Source organism: Symphodus melops (assembly GCF_947650265.1).
Source record: "Symphodus melops genome assembly, chromosome: 4".
NCBI classification, from domain to species: Eukaryota; Metazoa; Chordata; class Actinopteri; order Labriformes; family Labridae; genus Symphodus; species Symphodus melops.
In genome coordinates this window covers 17,431,614-17,444,960 of record NC_136694.1, presented here as the reverse complement: position 1 = coordinate 17,444,960, position 13,347 = coordinate 17,431,614, and the positions used below count along the sequence as shown (strand labels likewise).

Here is a 13,347-nt window from a genome sequence, read left to right as displayed (position 1 = left end):
GAGCCACAAAAGTGTATCTGTGTCACTGCTGATGTGGATACAGTGTGTGTGTGTGTGTGTGTGTGTGTGTGTGTGTGTGTGTGTGTGTGTGTGTGTGTGTGTGTGTGTGTGTGTGTGTGTGTGTGTGTGTGTGTGTGTGTGTGTGTGTGTGTGTGTGTGTGTGTGTGTGTGTGTGTGTGTGTGTGTGTGGCTAACCTTGCCTAAATCTCCTCATCTCTGCACAGGCGAGTTCTCTATGTGCCGTGTCAACAACGGCGGATGTCAGGACCTGTGTTTGCTGACCTCTGAAGGAAGGGTCAACTGCAGTTGCCGTGGCGACAGGAAGCTTTTGGAAGACAATACATGCATAGGTAATAATACAAGGCAGGAGATTAAGACGGATGTAGCAGATGTGACATCACACAGAGGTTAATAAAGTTTCCCAAGCACAGCATGAAAATGAAAATGAAAATATTAATTAAAGTATTAAAGTTGTATCAATGAATTTGGAGATACTGGTGTGTAAAGGACTTGTTTTTAATCTAATCACAATCTAATCAGGTTATAATAAAGAACTGGGATTAGGTGTGGAATGGATTCAGTTTTCCATGCTTATTGCCTTGTTAAAGGAAACTACTCTGTTTGTGTCTCACAGCTCTCAACACAACCTGCAACAACATTGATGAGTTTGAGTGTGGAAACGGAGACTGTGTTAACTACACACTGACTTGTGACGGCATGGCCCACTGCAAGGACAAGTCTGATGAGAAACAGTCCTACTGTGGTGAGCTTTATAAACAGTGTTGGTATAGTGTTTGTTTTGTTGACACTTGTTAACTGACTCTGTATCTCTTCATGTGTGCTTCTCAGCAAACCGTGTGTGTAAGAAGGGTTACAGACGGTGTGTGAACAGCCGCTGTGTGGGGCACAGCTCCTGGTGCAACGGGCAGGACGACTGTGGAGACAATTCTGATGAGGTCTTCTGTAACAGTGAGTCAAGTCCATTGATTTGAACGGCTTTCTCACACCTGATCTTTTCAAAAGAAGATCCTCCTAAATGACTCCTTTGTTTCTGCTAAACAGCCACACTGTGCTCAGCTGATCAGTTCCAGTGCAGAGACGGTGGCTGCATCTCCAACTCCAGCAAATGTGACCAGAAAGTGGACTGTGCCGATGCCAGTGATGAGATGAACTGCAGTAAGTTTAAAAAATGATCAACTTTTTTTTTTTTTTTTTTTCACGATCACACCTTCTCCCAGACTTTGGTAAAAATAAAAAGTCATGCTCTTCTCTTTGTTAAGCTGCCACGGATTGTTCCAGCTACTTCCACCTTGGAGTGAAGGGAGTGACGTTTCAGAAGTGTGAGCTCACCACACTCTGCTATGCTCCGTCCTGGCTGTGTGATGGAGCTAATGACTGTGGAGACTTCTCAGATGAAAGAAACTGCCCAGGTATTTCATCCCCTCCTGGAATACACACAGCTTTTTTACTTTTTTTCGACATGTGCAGTAGTTAAGAAAATAATTGAAAAGATGTGTTTCACAGAATGATATGAGCAATACATTTCAATTGGAAAAACCAACAAGTTTATTTTAACTGTTGGGTGTTTCTGCCAGGGAGCGGGAAAACAAAGTGCCCCACGCCCTTCTTCGCCTGTCCGAGTGGTCGTTGTATCCCCATGAGCTGGACTTGTGATAAGGAGAATGACTGTGAGAACGGTGCAGACGAGGCTCACTGTGGTAAGTCGAGACTCAAAACTCCTAAACAAGCGGAGCTGTGGTGGACCAGTATTTAGTTTTGTTGCTTCTGTTTTGCATTCATGACATTCTTTTTTTCGGACCTCTAGATAAATTCTGCTCAGCCTCTCAGTTCGAGTGTGGGAACCATCGCTGCATCCCCAACCGCTGGGTGTGTGACGGAGCCGACGACTGTGGGGACAGCAGTGACGAGGACAGCAAGTGCAGTGAGTGTTGTGCACAAAGCTTGTGTGAATAAAAATACAAACGCTGATAACATATTTACCTATCAGTAAAAAAACTAACAATGTGTTTTAATCTCAAACTTAAAGGAATCTGCTTATTTGTGGACATTTTTATTCTATTCTATAGTCATTTTTTCTTACTTCTTGCCATCTATGTTACTTACAAAAAGCTGCTGATGAATACTGCATTGTACTACCAAAAATTGGGCAAAGAATTATTCTAAAAAAACAAGTATGAAAACTTGAGGGCCTGTTTTGTCCCTGAAATGTTGCATTGATAAAACTATGTGCTTCCTTTTGGAGCTCATAGCCTTTTGGTTACCTAGGATACAGGAAAGATTCAAAATGATCTTTAATAAAATGTCTAGTACCTCCCCTATGGGGACACTAAAGGATATCTGAATATATGAATTTCTCTCCATCACAGAAGCCAAAACCTGCAGTCCTGAGGCCTTCCAGTGTCCAGGGTCACATTTGTGTATCCCTCAGCGCTGGAAGTGCGATGGAGACAAAGACTGTCCCGATGGGGCTGACGAGAGCGTCAAAGCTGGCTGTAGTGAGTGCAAGGGTCACCATCTCAACAAATGTATTCAATGTAGTTCATCAGAGGGGTTGTGAAACGTATTTTCCTCACCAAATATTTTTCTGTCTCAGTGTTCAACAACACGTGCAGCAGCAACGAGTTCATGTGCCAGAACCGCCAGTGTATCCCCAAACACTTTGTGTGTGACCATGACAACGACTGCAGCGACGGCTCAGACGAGTCTCAGGAGTGCGGTGAGTGGAACCATGACCTCTCAGTTCTGACGGGGCCAATTTTAAAAAAAGGCTCTTGCCCCATCATCCCTGCTTTTAACAACTCTCCTTCTTTGGTCCCCCCAATGCAGAATATCCAACATGTGGAGCAAACGAGTTCCGTTGTGCCAATGGTCGCTGCCTCATCCAGAGTTCATGGGAGTGTGATGGAGACTTTGACTGCCATGACCGCTCAGATGAAGCCCCAAAGAACCCTCGCTGCACCGACTCAGGTTAGATCCACACCGACCGCTCCAGACACACAAAACGTTTTCTTACTTTAACTTGTTAACTGTAAACTTTGATTTAAATAATCTAGTTAGTCATTGTCATTAGAATGAATTAGATGTTGTTGCATCAAATGTATGTTTCTTATTTTCATTTGTCACCTTTGAGCTTGAGGATGTAAATGAGAAAATTGAAGTCAAATGAGGATAAACTACAATACTGCTCCGACATGCAAAGAGATTTATACTGACACCGTTGTTTGGTATTATGTATTGGGCAACTAGAAAGGCCTGTCAATGCTAAAATACTAGGATTATATGAGCTGCACAGGTTGACATTCACACTCCGTTTGTTTCTCATTTTGTTTCATTTTGCCATCAAACAGAGAAGAAATGTAACGACACTGCTTACACCTGCAATAATGGAAACTGCATCAACGAGACACTGCTCTGTGATCATAAAGATGACTGCGGCGATGGCTCAGATGAGCTGAACTGCTTCATTAACGAATGCCTGAACAGCAAACTGAGTGGCTGCTCTCAGCTCTGTGAAGACCTCAAGATCGGCTTCAAGGTAAAAGGACAGCGTGGAACTGTGCCGTGGGTTCTGTTGTTATAGACGCAAGTCAGATGAGCATGCGCAGTTTGCTTTATCAGCTCTGTCTGCACTCTGCCTCCTCACAGTGCAGGTGCCACCCTGGCTTCCGTCTGAAGGATGACGGGAAGACGTGCGTGGACATAGACGAGTGCACCACCACCTATCCCTGCACGCAGCGCTGCATCAACACTCACGGAAGCTTCCACTGTCTGTGCGTGGAGGGTTTCCAGCTTAGCCCTGAAAACCCCACCATATGCAAATCCACCTCCGGTAAGGAACATGACAAGATTAATGGCTCCAAGGAGAAGTTAAAGGTAAATTCACTCAAACATTACGCCTCTTTCCCCGCAGATGAAGAACCCTTCTTGATCTTTGCCAACCGCTACTACCTGAGAAAGCTGAACCTAGATGGATCCAACTACACGCTGCTCAAACAGGTGAGACCTGCAGATAGAGTTCTGTGGATGCAATTAGAAATCCTGCAAATGACCCTGCAGAGGCTTATCTTTGGCACGGACTGATGCAGCCCCTTTCCTTTTGACAGGGATTGAACAATGCTGTGGCTCTGGACTTTGACTACCGCCAGCAGATGATTTATTGGACCGATGTGACCACACAAGGCAGCATGATCCGACGCATGCACTTCAACGGCAGCGATGTTCAGGTCAGTGTTTGAGGATCTTGACTGAGGCAGTAAAGGGTTCATGAGCTGATAATACCTCGTTAGTGTTAGAGACCAATTTGAAATGATTTGATGTTTGTGTTGTTTTCGACAATCTATGAACATGTTTTAAAGATTATTCTGCTTGCCCTTTTTGCGTTAGGTCCTTCATCGCACGTCACTCAGCAACCCAGATGGTCTGGCAGTTGACTGGGTGGGAGGAAACCTGTACTGGTGTGATAAAGGACGGGACACCATCGAGGTTTCGAAGCTGAATGGAGCATACCGGACGGTTCTGGTCAACAGCGGCCTGAGGGAGCCACGCGCGGTGGCTTTGGACGTACGATACGGGTAAGAGCAGCACAGCAAGACTTTACAGATGTGGGTAAAAAGATTTCTTTAAGCTAGCAAAGTTTGTTTCATTCTGTTTGTTGGTCAGTTAATACACTGCTTAGTTTACTTGAGGGTTAGAAATATAGTTACATTCAAAGAGTGTTTAAAAGAAGTAGATGTTGCTTTATTTTGTTGAGACCAAACTAATGCAGCCCATCACCACAGGTACTTGTACTGGTCCGACTGGGGTGACAGCCCGCACATTGGCAGGATTGGGATGGATGGCAGCAACAGAAGTGTGATAATTGAAGATAAGATCACCTGGCCCAACGGTCTGACTCTGGACTTTGTCAACGATCGCATCTACTGGGCTGATGCTAGAGAGGACTACATCGCATTCGCCAGCCTCGATGGAACCAAAAGACACACACGTAAAAAAACACATGAACTCAATTGGAATGTTGTGTGTGTGTGTGTGTGTGTGTGTGTGTGTGTGTGTGTGTGTGTGTGTGTGTGTGTGTGTGTGTGTGTGTGTGTGTGTGTGTGTGTGTGTGTGTGTGTGTGTGTGTGTGTGTGCTGTTACTCATTTTTGGGGTGTTGTGCTTGTGCTCCTATAGTCATGGTTCAGGATATCCCCCACATCTTTGCTATGACTCTGTTTGAGGAGTACATCTACTGGACAGACTGGGAGACGAAGTCGATCAACAGAGCTCACAAAACTCTGGGTGTCAACAAGACAGTGTTGATAAGCACCTTACACAGACCCATGGACGTCCACATATACCACCCATACCGCCAGCCTCAAGGTAACACCCAATCCCCTTTATTTCAAGCGCACCCGTTTTCTACTGCAAGTTTGTGCGCTCTTCTCTGAATTCTACTTGTGTCCTGTCACCACAGTGGATGGTCATCCCTGTCAAATCAACAACGGAGGCTGCAGTAACTTGTGTCTGCTCTCACCTGGAGGCGGCTACAAGTGTGCCTGCCCCACTAACTTCTATTTAGCAGCTGACGGCAGACAGTGCTTGTCCAACTGCACTGCAAGTCAGGTGAGATAGAGATCAGATCGATGCTCTTGATTTCGACATTTGACCTTTATTAAGACATCACTGAATGAATGAAATGCCGTTCTCTTCTTTCAGTTTGTCTGCAAAAATGACAAGTGCATTCCTTTCTGGTGGAAGTGCGACACAGAGGATGACTGTGGGGACCGATCAGATGAGCCTGCAGAATGCCGTGAGTGATGGTTGCATTCGGACCATAATAGTTTTGACACTGCATCTCTGCAGGATGATTGTGTTTAATTTGGTTGATGATGTGCTTGCGGTGTCGTCCATGTAGCTGAGTTTAAGTGCAGACCGGGTCAGTTCCAGTGCGGTACAGGCATCTGCACCAACCCCGCCTACATCTGTGATGGAGACAATGACTGCCAGGACAACTCCGATGAGGCCAACTGCGGTACTCACACCTTGTCATTCTTCCTGGGTTTAAAACTGCTTCATAGGCAGGGGGCTCCCTTCTTCTCAGGGCTGTTTGGAAAAGGAAAAGAGCTTGTTCCAGACATGGCTTACATTAAGTCCCATACTGTATCACAAGTTATGAAGCAGCTGAATAAAGCCACTTCTTGTATACACATGTCCAACCCAGTGCTTACAAAGCAAAGCGACTCTGCGCTTATGTTGAAGTCTTTATTCAAGCAACATCTCTGTCACTGTGCTCATCCCTTCCTCACAGTCCTGCCACCATTTTGGCCTCTTTTGAATTGCTGGGAGGTATAATAAGACCTCACCGAGAGTTTGCTGTTTATTGTGAAGTTGCCATGTCTTTATGGTGTTGATGCTATGCGTTGAATCATAGCTGTCTGAAACACTCGTACTGCCGATGTGGCACACACACACATCTTTCACATTTAGGAAAAAAAAACACACCCTTGCTTTTCTCTTCCTTTGTTGTTTATCATACATCTTGATAAACGTGATTGCTAATAGCACAATAATAGAGTACAGTGTAACCATGTTGATGGAGGTGGATGCAACATTGCTGTGATTGATTAGGTTAACGCATTTAGACCAGGAGCGTAAAAGACATTTTAATTTACATTAAGAGGCTGAGACAAAGATTTTAGTAAACATTGAAATTCTGTGCAGATTGCGGGAGGTTGATTTTAAACGTTACTTAGGTTTTAGAGGGCAACTTCTTTTGCACCCAGTCTGTGAAATTCTTGGTGAGACCCCTGTTTTTCGTGTATCGAGATAACCAATTTTCACTGCAACTCATCTCCTGTTGTCTCTCTGTCTCCAGACATCCATGTGTGCCTGCCAAGTCAGTTTAAATGCACCCACCCGAGTCGCTGCATCCCCGGCATCTTCCGCTGCAATGGACAGGACAACTGTGGAGAGGGAGAGGATGAGAAGGACTGCCGTGAGTTTGTGTGCCCTCCTTTAGGCCCTCTGCTACTTTTACAGAGTCACTTTAGCAAAGAGGAACTTGGAACAGTATGAAACACTGGTCTAGGGCTGAACATATCTTGCACTTCAATCATGGCTTGAGTTTGTGTCGACAGGATTAACCCTGCGGTTTACAGTGACTCCTCAGCCTATCCCTTCCCTGAAGCAAAAAGTTTCCACTTACGTGCTAAATCTTTCAATCCACTGAGCAGATAGGAAAGAGATGAACCCTTTTATTCTCCCCAGAGGATGTCTGTCCATTCTGACCTTTCCTTTAGGGACATCTTCCAGCCAAATGATGTTGCACAATATAATTGCCATGACATTTGCTGAGCACATTCATCCTGCGCAGAGGGGAATATAAAATAATCTGTTCTGCCACACCATCCTAAAGTCCAAATTTACATTTTAGCACTTTTGACCACAAGGCTATAAGAAGAGCTAAATCAGCATCAATTATCTCCTAAAGACTGCAGCCTTCAGCGGCCTTTTCTATTGGAGTCACTTTAATTTGATTCATTTTGTGATTTTTTTTTTCCTCTATTAAACTGAGTATCTGTCTGTCTTTTGTGCAGCTGAAGTGACATGTGCCCCAAACCAGTTCCAGTGTGCTATCACCAAGCGCTGTATCCCACGGGTGTGGGTGTGTGACAGGGACAACGACTGTGTGGATGGATCTGATGAGCCTGCCAACTGCAGTGAGACACATCCTCTTTGTTACTGAAAGAAACACCTCTGCTCTAGAATCATGTCTCTCTCCTTTGCAGCATGAAAATCGTTCTCTTATAAGACCGAACTGATTGTATCGATGAGAGGCTCGATGAAAAATACATTTTAGAGGAAAAAGTGCACAAAAACAGAGGTTTATGAGTCTTCACCCAGTGTCAACATGTTTGTCTTTCTGTCTCAGCTCAAATGACGTGTGGAGTCGACGAGTTCCGCTGTAAGGACTCTGGTCGCTGCATACCAGCACGCTGGAAGTGTGACGGAGAAGATGACTGCGGAGACGCGTCAGATGAACCCAAAGAGGAGTGTGGTAAGGAATGAATGCTTTATGAAGGGGAAAAAAATGACAGGAAGTAGGAAACCAGAGCCAAGCTAGTGCTGACTGTTGTGGTTTGATCCCCAGATGAGCGAACATGTGAGCCGTATCAGTTCCGCTGTAAGAACAACCGCTGTGTACCCGGCCGCTGGCAGTGCGACTACGACAACGACTGTGGGGACAACTCTGATGAAGACAAGTGTGGTAAGATCTGTCAGTTTTTCTCCTATTAAACAAACCAAAAGTCTGCATGAAAACATTTTTTTTTTAAAAAGATCTGTGTGCTGACTGTTCACATACAAAGCAGCACGTTAAGCAAAGTATCACATTTCACCGTGTGTTTGTCGGGTTAAGCGTTGATTTATTTTTGCGTTGATTGGTTCTGCCCATCTGCACATCTCACATCATCTCATGTCTATTTTCATTTTCACACTGGCCTGTTGATGTGAGCCAGAGGTAGGTGTTTTCACAGTTTCAGCTCCACCGTCCACAACCTCCGCTTCCCCAGTCCTTCCTGTTCCCCCGGCTTGTCTTTTGTTCTGTGTGCCTTTTCTCTCCTCCATAATCCCACTAGCTCCTTTAGCTCCTCCGCTAATTAAAGCCCAGACTGTTGTACCATCCCCACCTCTGTGCCCCATGAGTCAATCCCGTGGTATGAATTATTAGCCTTGTTTTTTTTTCCTGTGTATCTGGTTTCAACAGAGCACTGCGTGTTCTTATAGCTGTCAGCTCTTTTCCAACCTTTCTCTTCTCTTTTCCTTTCCTTACCACCTGTCCTTGCTCCCTGCCTATACTCTCTGTCTGTTCTAAAGTATTCTCTTCTAAGGCGTTCTCTCTCTGTCCTCAGTGCCTCGTCAGTGCTCAGAGAGCGAGTTTTCCTGCACGAACGGCCGTTGCATTGCAGGCCGCTGGAAGTGTGATGGGGACCACGATTGTGCCGATGGGTCAGACGAGGTATCCCTCAACCACTGATGAACAATCTGCTTTGAAGATGAGACTGGTTGTAGGCAATAACAGAATGACTGTGTGTTTTTGGTCCAGAATGGCTGTGATGTGAAGTGTGACAGTGATCAGTTCCAGTGCAAAAACGGCCACTGCATCCCCATCCGCTGGAGGTGTGACGCCGATGCTGACTGTGTGGATGGCAGTGATGAGGAGAAATGTGACAGTGGCGGTAAGAAAAAAAACATGTGAAGGCAAACACATGAAGAGGAGGATAGCATCTGATTACAATGTAACAATCATTCTTCCTCCTTGCTGTTATGTTTCAGTGGGTAGACACTGCCCCCTGGACGAGTTCCAGTGCAACAACACTCTTTGTAAACCGCTTGGCTGGATGTGCGACGGTGAGGACGACTGTGGAGACAACTCGGATGAGCATCCAGAGGAGTGTGGTGAGAACCAGTGATTTTTGTTCTTAAATCTTCTGGAGGCCATTTTACAGCTGGTTTGAATGAAGTCGCGTCTCTTTGAATTGTTTCTCCGCTTCCGCCCTTTCAGCTAAATTCCAGTGCCCGCCAACGAGACAGTTCCGCTGTCATAATGACCGCGTGTGTCTGCCTTTATCAAAACGCTGCGATGGTGTCAACAACTGTGGAGATAGCAGCGATGAAGTCAACTGCTGTGAGTTTGTTTGCATGTGTTTGACCTTTAAAAAAGAAAGCTGAAGTCTTTCTCGCTTCCTTAAAACTCACGTTTACAAGTACAGAATAAATTTTTATTCGAACTGCGAAGGAATATCAGGCTTCATCTTAGGTTGTGTTGGCTTTGCATATGATGAACGGGGTCCTCACCTCTCTGTGACTCCCTTTTCTCTTTCAGTACTGCCTCCTTCCACACTGTTATGTCAAAAGGATGAGTTCCAATGCTCCAATGGCCGTTGCATTAGCTCCGTGCTTCGCTGTAACTACTTCAACGACTGTGAGGACTACGGTTCTGATGAAATCACCTGCAATAAGAAGGGTTTGTAGTCTTGCACTGTAATTCTTCAGTTTTAATAATAGTTGACACGAGTGATGTCATGTGTGACAGCCTGTTCTTCTGTTCGCTTGCAGACACAGTGCTGAATGACTGCCGCAGTAACAGGACAGTGTGCGGAGATGGGGATGAAGCTCACTGTGTGGTGAACGGCACCGACTCGTTCTGCTCCTGCAAACCGGGCTTCCAGTCCAATGGGCGTAACAGATGTGAAGGTGCAGCCTTCATGCAGTTTGGATTGCATTTGTTGATATCTGCTTTTGGGGACTGAAAAAGGATGACATATCATGAATCATGTGGCCTTTTTTTTTTTTTTTGTATGGTTGGTCTTTTTTTGTACAGATAAGAACGAGTGTAAGCAGTTTGGAATCTGTTCCCACATCTGCAACAACACGAAGGGTTCCCACAAGTGCAGCTGCCACAAGTACTTCATCAGAATCAACGACACCTGCAAGGCTGACGGTGGGTACTTCTACCACGTGTAACCCATGAAACACATTTCTCTATATATTCACCTGAGGTGAAGTCTCAAAAAACCAATACTCTGGTACTGTATTTAAGCATAGATTTCAAGTATCTGTGCCTCACTTGGGATTTTATTTTTCTTGAAATTTTTCACTATACTCCCTTCATTTTACTGCATTAACTCCCCTTCTACTCCTTACACTACGACATCTGGATATGTATTTTACCTTTTAAAGCATTTTTTATTTTTAATGTTTGCCTCATTGCACATTTACTGGCCAACATCAACTCTGAGATCATGACTGATTTAACCAAATCGAAACAGGAAAAAAGGGAAGGAGAGCGCTTGGAAGACATGTAGAAAAGGGAGTGAAACCTGCAGCCGATTTGTTGAGGACTGTAGCATTTGTGGATGGAACAATAACTGATAGAAAGGAACGTGTGTGGCTCTTATCCATCTGTGCATATCATGCAAAACTGTAAACATGACGGGAAAAAAGACTCTCCAGACAAAGCAGGCAAATTAGGGAATTTCAGTCAAATGGTCAGCAGAAGATCACAAACAAAGAAAACTTGTCCAGCTCTAATTTTCTCTTCCACCTGCTTTACCTCCCCAGCTCCCAGACAAGTGCTCTATATCGCTGACGACAATGAGATACGTAGCCTCGACCCCTCTATGCCAAACTGGCGCTATGAGCAGATCTTCCAGGGCGATGCCAACGTGCGCATTGATGCCATGGACCTGCACGTCAAGACCAATCGTATTTACTGGACAAACTGGCACACAGGACGTATTTCTTCTTATGATTTGCCTTCGTCCTCCAACTCACCAAACAGCAACCGAAACCGCCGCCAAAGTGACTCGAGGGTCACCAATGTGGAGGTGAGTGTGTAAACACTGAATGCAATGTTGCTTGTGCTTGGTTATGATGTTAACAAGTCACAAGAGGGAGAGGTTAGGTTTCTAAATGTGGAGGATCTGAGCTCTGTTTCTGTTTTCCTCTTTTTTTTTTTTTTAGATCCCAGATCTTAAGATGCCCCGGGGTATTGCTGTGGACTGGGTGGCGGGGAACTTGTACTGGACTGACTCTGGTCGAGATGTCATCGAGGTGGCCCAGCTCAGCGGTGGACGCCACCGAAAGACTCTTATCTCAGGCATGATCGATGAGCCTTACGCCATTGTAGTCGACCCCCAGAGAGGGTAAGTGGTTCTATGGGGATTTAAAGCTGATCACTTCAGCAAAGCTAGAAAAACAAAAGAATGTGAGTGGTGATAAAAATGGTTATAAGAGCAGTGATGAATGACAGGGTTCACTTGTGCCTCTTTAGAAAAATGTACTGGGCAGACTGGGGGAACCATCCAAAGATTGAAACTGCTGCTATGGACGGAACCATAAGAGAGACGCTGGTAGAGGAAAACATTCAGTGGCCGACTGGTAAAACATGCACATACTGTACACAAAACATATTACATGTAATTCTTTAATCGTTCAAACCTTTTCTAAAAGTTCTCTCTCTCTCTCTCTCTCTCTCTCTCTCTCTCTCTCTCTCTCTCTCTCTCTCTCTCTCTCTCTCTCTCTCTCTCTCTCTCTCTCTCTCTCTCTCTCTCTCTCTCTCTCTCTCTCTCTCTCTCTCTCTCTCTCTCTCTCTCTCTCTCTCTCTCTCTCTCTCTCTCTCTCTCTCTCTCGCTCTCTCTCTCTCGCTCTGTGTGTGTACAGGTCTAGCAGTGGACTACTTTAACGAGCGTCTGTACTGGGCCGATGCTAAACTCTCCCTGATCTGCAGTGTGAGGCTGAATGGAAGCGATGCAGTTGTGGCTGTAAACAGCATCAAAAACAGTTGAGTGGCACACTTTCCTCTGTGACGACTTGTGCTGTAATCCAAGGGTCCTTAAACACTTTGTAAAATGTGCTTAAAAAAACAGGTAACAGGTGAAATAAGGCTAAAATAACAAGTACTTACATAACATAGTCATTTTGTAGGCGTGTCACCTGGACTACCAGGTAGTCATGGTGAGTTGAACATTCAGCATTTAAATTGAGGCGGGAGGACATTTAATGTCAGAAAACACAAACATTGTACAGGACAAGAACAGCAAACAGACACAAGTTATACCAACATAGGTACAACCTAAATGTTCCTCACAGGAGCTTTAAGAATTTAAAAGACTTTTACAAGGATTTTATTTTCTAAATGAACACAGTTAAATAAAAATCTGTGGTACCCCCAAAGCTCTTTAATGAACCACGAGGGTGATTGGAACCCCGAGAGAAACACTGTTTTAATTCAGACAGATTGTCAGTCATGGTGAGGACTCAGCTGCAATGAAACACTGTGAAGTTCCTTTTAACGTGTCCTCTCTGTTTCCACTCAGAGCTCCATCACCCGTTCAGCATCGATGTGTTTGAGGACTTCATCTATGGTGTCACCTACACCAACAACTATGTTTTCAGGGTGAATAAGTTTGGTAAAGGTCCTATTGAGAACCTGACAACTGGAATGAACCACGCCACAGATATAGTGTTGTACCACCGCTATAAGCAACCTGAGAGTGAGTAGACAACATTCAGCAGCAGGAATTCTCTCTTAACAGAGTGAAATAGTTTTTTTCCTCATTTTAAATCTTCCTTCCTGTCTTTTTCAGTGACTAATCCCTGCGACAGGAAGAAATGTGAATGGCTGTGTCTTCTGAGCCCCAGTGGTCCCGTCTGCATCTGTCCTAATGGCCGCACGCTGGACAACGGGACATGTGTGGAGCTGCCCCCTCCCACTCTGTCTCCTATTTGTGAGTTGACACACAATTCCACTTATTGTACAGACAACACCCAGACACTGGTATGTA

The 13,347-nt window shown here is 44.9% G+C and overlaps 1 protein-coding gene across 2 annotated transcripts in view; it reads left to right on the top strand.

Annotated features, from left to right (window-relative positions):
- The window catches only part of LOC306823146 (low-density lipoprotein receptor-related protein 1-like), a 93,090-nt gene that overhangs the window by 74,731 nt on the left and 5,012 nt on the right, over window positions 1–13,347 (top strand). For both annotated transcript variants that reach the window (XM_079342522.1, XM_079342523.1), the window contains exons 45-81: window positions 225–350; window positions 635–763; window positions 850–969; window positions 1,063–1,176; window positions 1,281–1,430; window positions 1,596–1,718; window positions 1,826–1,942; window positions 2,388–2,516; window positions 2,615–2,737; window positions 2,848–2,988; window positions 3,369–3,556; window positions 3,667–3,850; window positions 3,932–4,017; window positions 4,125–4,244; window positions 4,405–4,592; window positions 4,800–5,005; window positions 5,192–5,380; window positions 5,475–5,623; window positions 5,717–5,810; window positions 5,916–6,032; window positions 6,876–6,995; window positions 7,597–7,719; window positions 7,932–8,057; window positions 8,151–8,267; window positions 8,911–9,017; window positions 9,105–9,237; window positions 9,335–9,457; window positions 9,564–9,686; window positions 9,885–10,025; window positions 10,118–10,255; window positions 10,383–10,502; window positions 11,123–11,388; window positions 11,525–11,706; window positions 11,835–11,941; window positions 12,224–12,343; window positions 12,880–13,056; window positions 13,150–13,290. In XM_079342522.1, coding sequence (XP_079198648.1) covers window positions 225–350; window positions 635–763; window positions 850–969; window positions 1,063–1,176; window positions 1,281–1,430; window positions 1,596–1,718; window positions 1,826–1,942; window positions 2,388–2,516; window positions 2,615–2,737; window positions 2,848–2,988; window positions 3,369–3,556; window positions 3,667–3,850; window positions 3,932–4,017; window positions 4,125–4,244; window positions 4,405–4,592; window positions 4,800–5,005; window positions 5,192–5,380; window positions 5,475–5,623; window positions 5,717–5,810; window positions 5,916–6,032; window positions 6,876–6,995; window positions 7,597–7,719; window positions 7,932–8,057; window positions 8,151–8,267; window positions 8,911–9,017; window positions 9,105–9,237; window positions 9,335–9,457; window positions 9,564–9,686; window positions 9,885–10,025; window positions 10,118–10,255; window positions 10,383–10,502; window positions 11,123–11,388; window positions 11,525–11,706; window positions 11,835–11,941; window positions 12,224–12,343; window positions 12,880–13,056; window positions 13,150–13,290 — 5,157 coding nt within the window. The remainder of the gene's footprint in view (window positions 1–224; window positions 351–634; window positions 764–849; window positions 970–1,062; window positions 1,177–1,280; window positions 1,431–1,595; window positions 1,719–1,825; window positions 1,943–2,387; window positions 2,517–2,614; window positions 2,738–2,847; window positions 2,989–3,368; window positions 3,557–3,666; window positions 3,851–3,931; window positions 4,018–4,124; window positions 4,245–4,404; window positions 4,593–4,799; window positions 5,006–5,191; window positions 5,381–5,474; window positions 5,624–5,716; window positions 5,811–5,915; window positions 6,033–6,875; window positions 6,996–7,596; window positions 7,720–7,931; window positions 8,058–8,150; window positions 8,268–8,910; window positions 9,018–9,104; window positions 9,238–9,334; window positions 9,458–9,563; window positions 9,687–9,884; window positions 10,026–10,117; window positions 10,256–10,382; window positions 10,503–11,122; window positions 11,389–11,524; window positions 11,707–11,834; window positions 11,942–12,223; window positions 12,344–12,879; window positions 13,057–13,149; window positions 13,291–13,347) is intronic.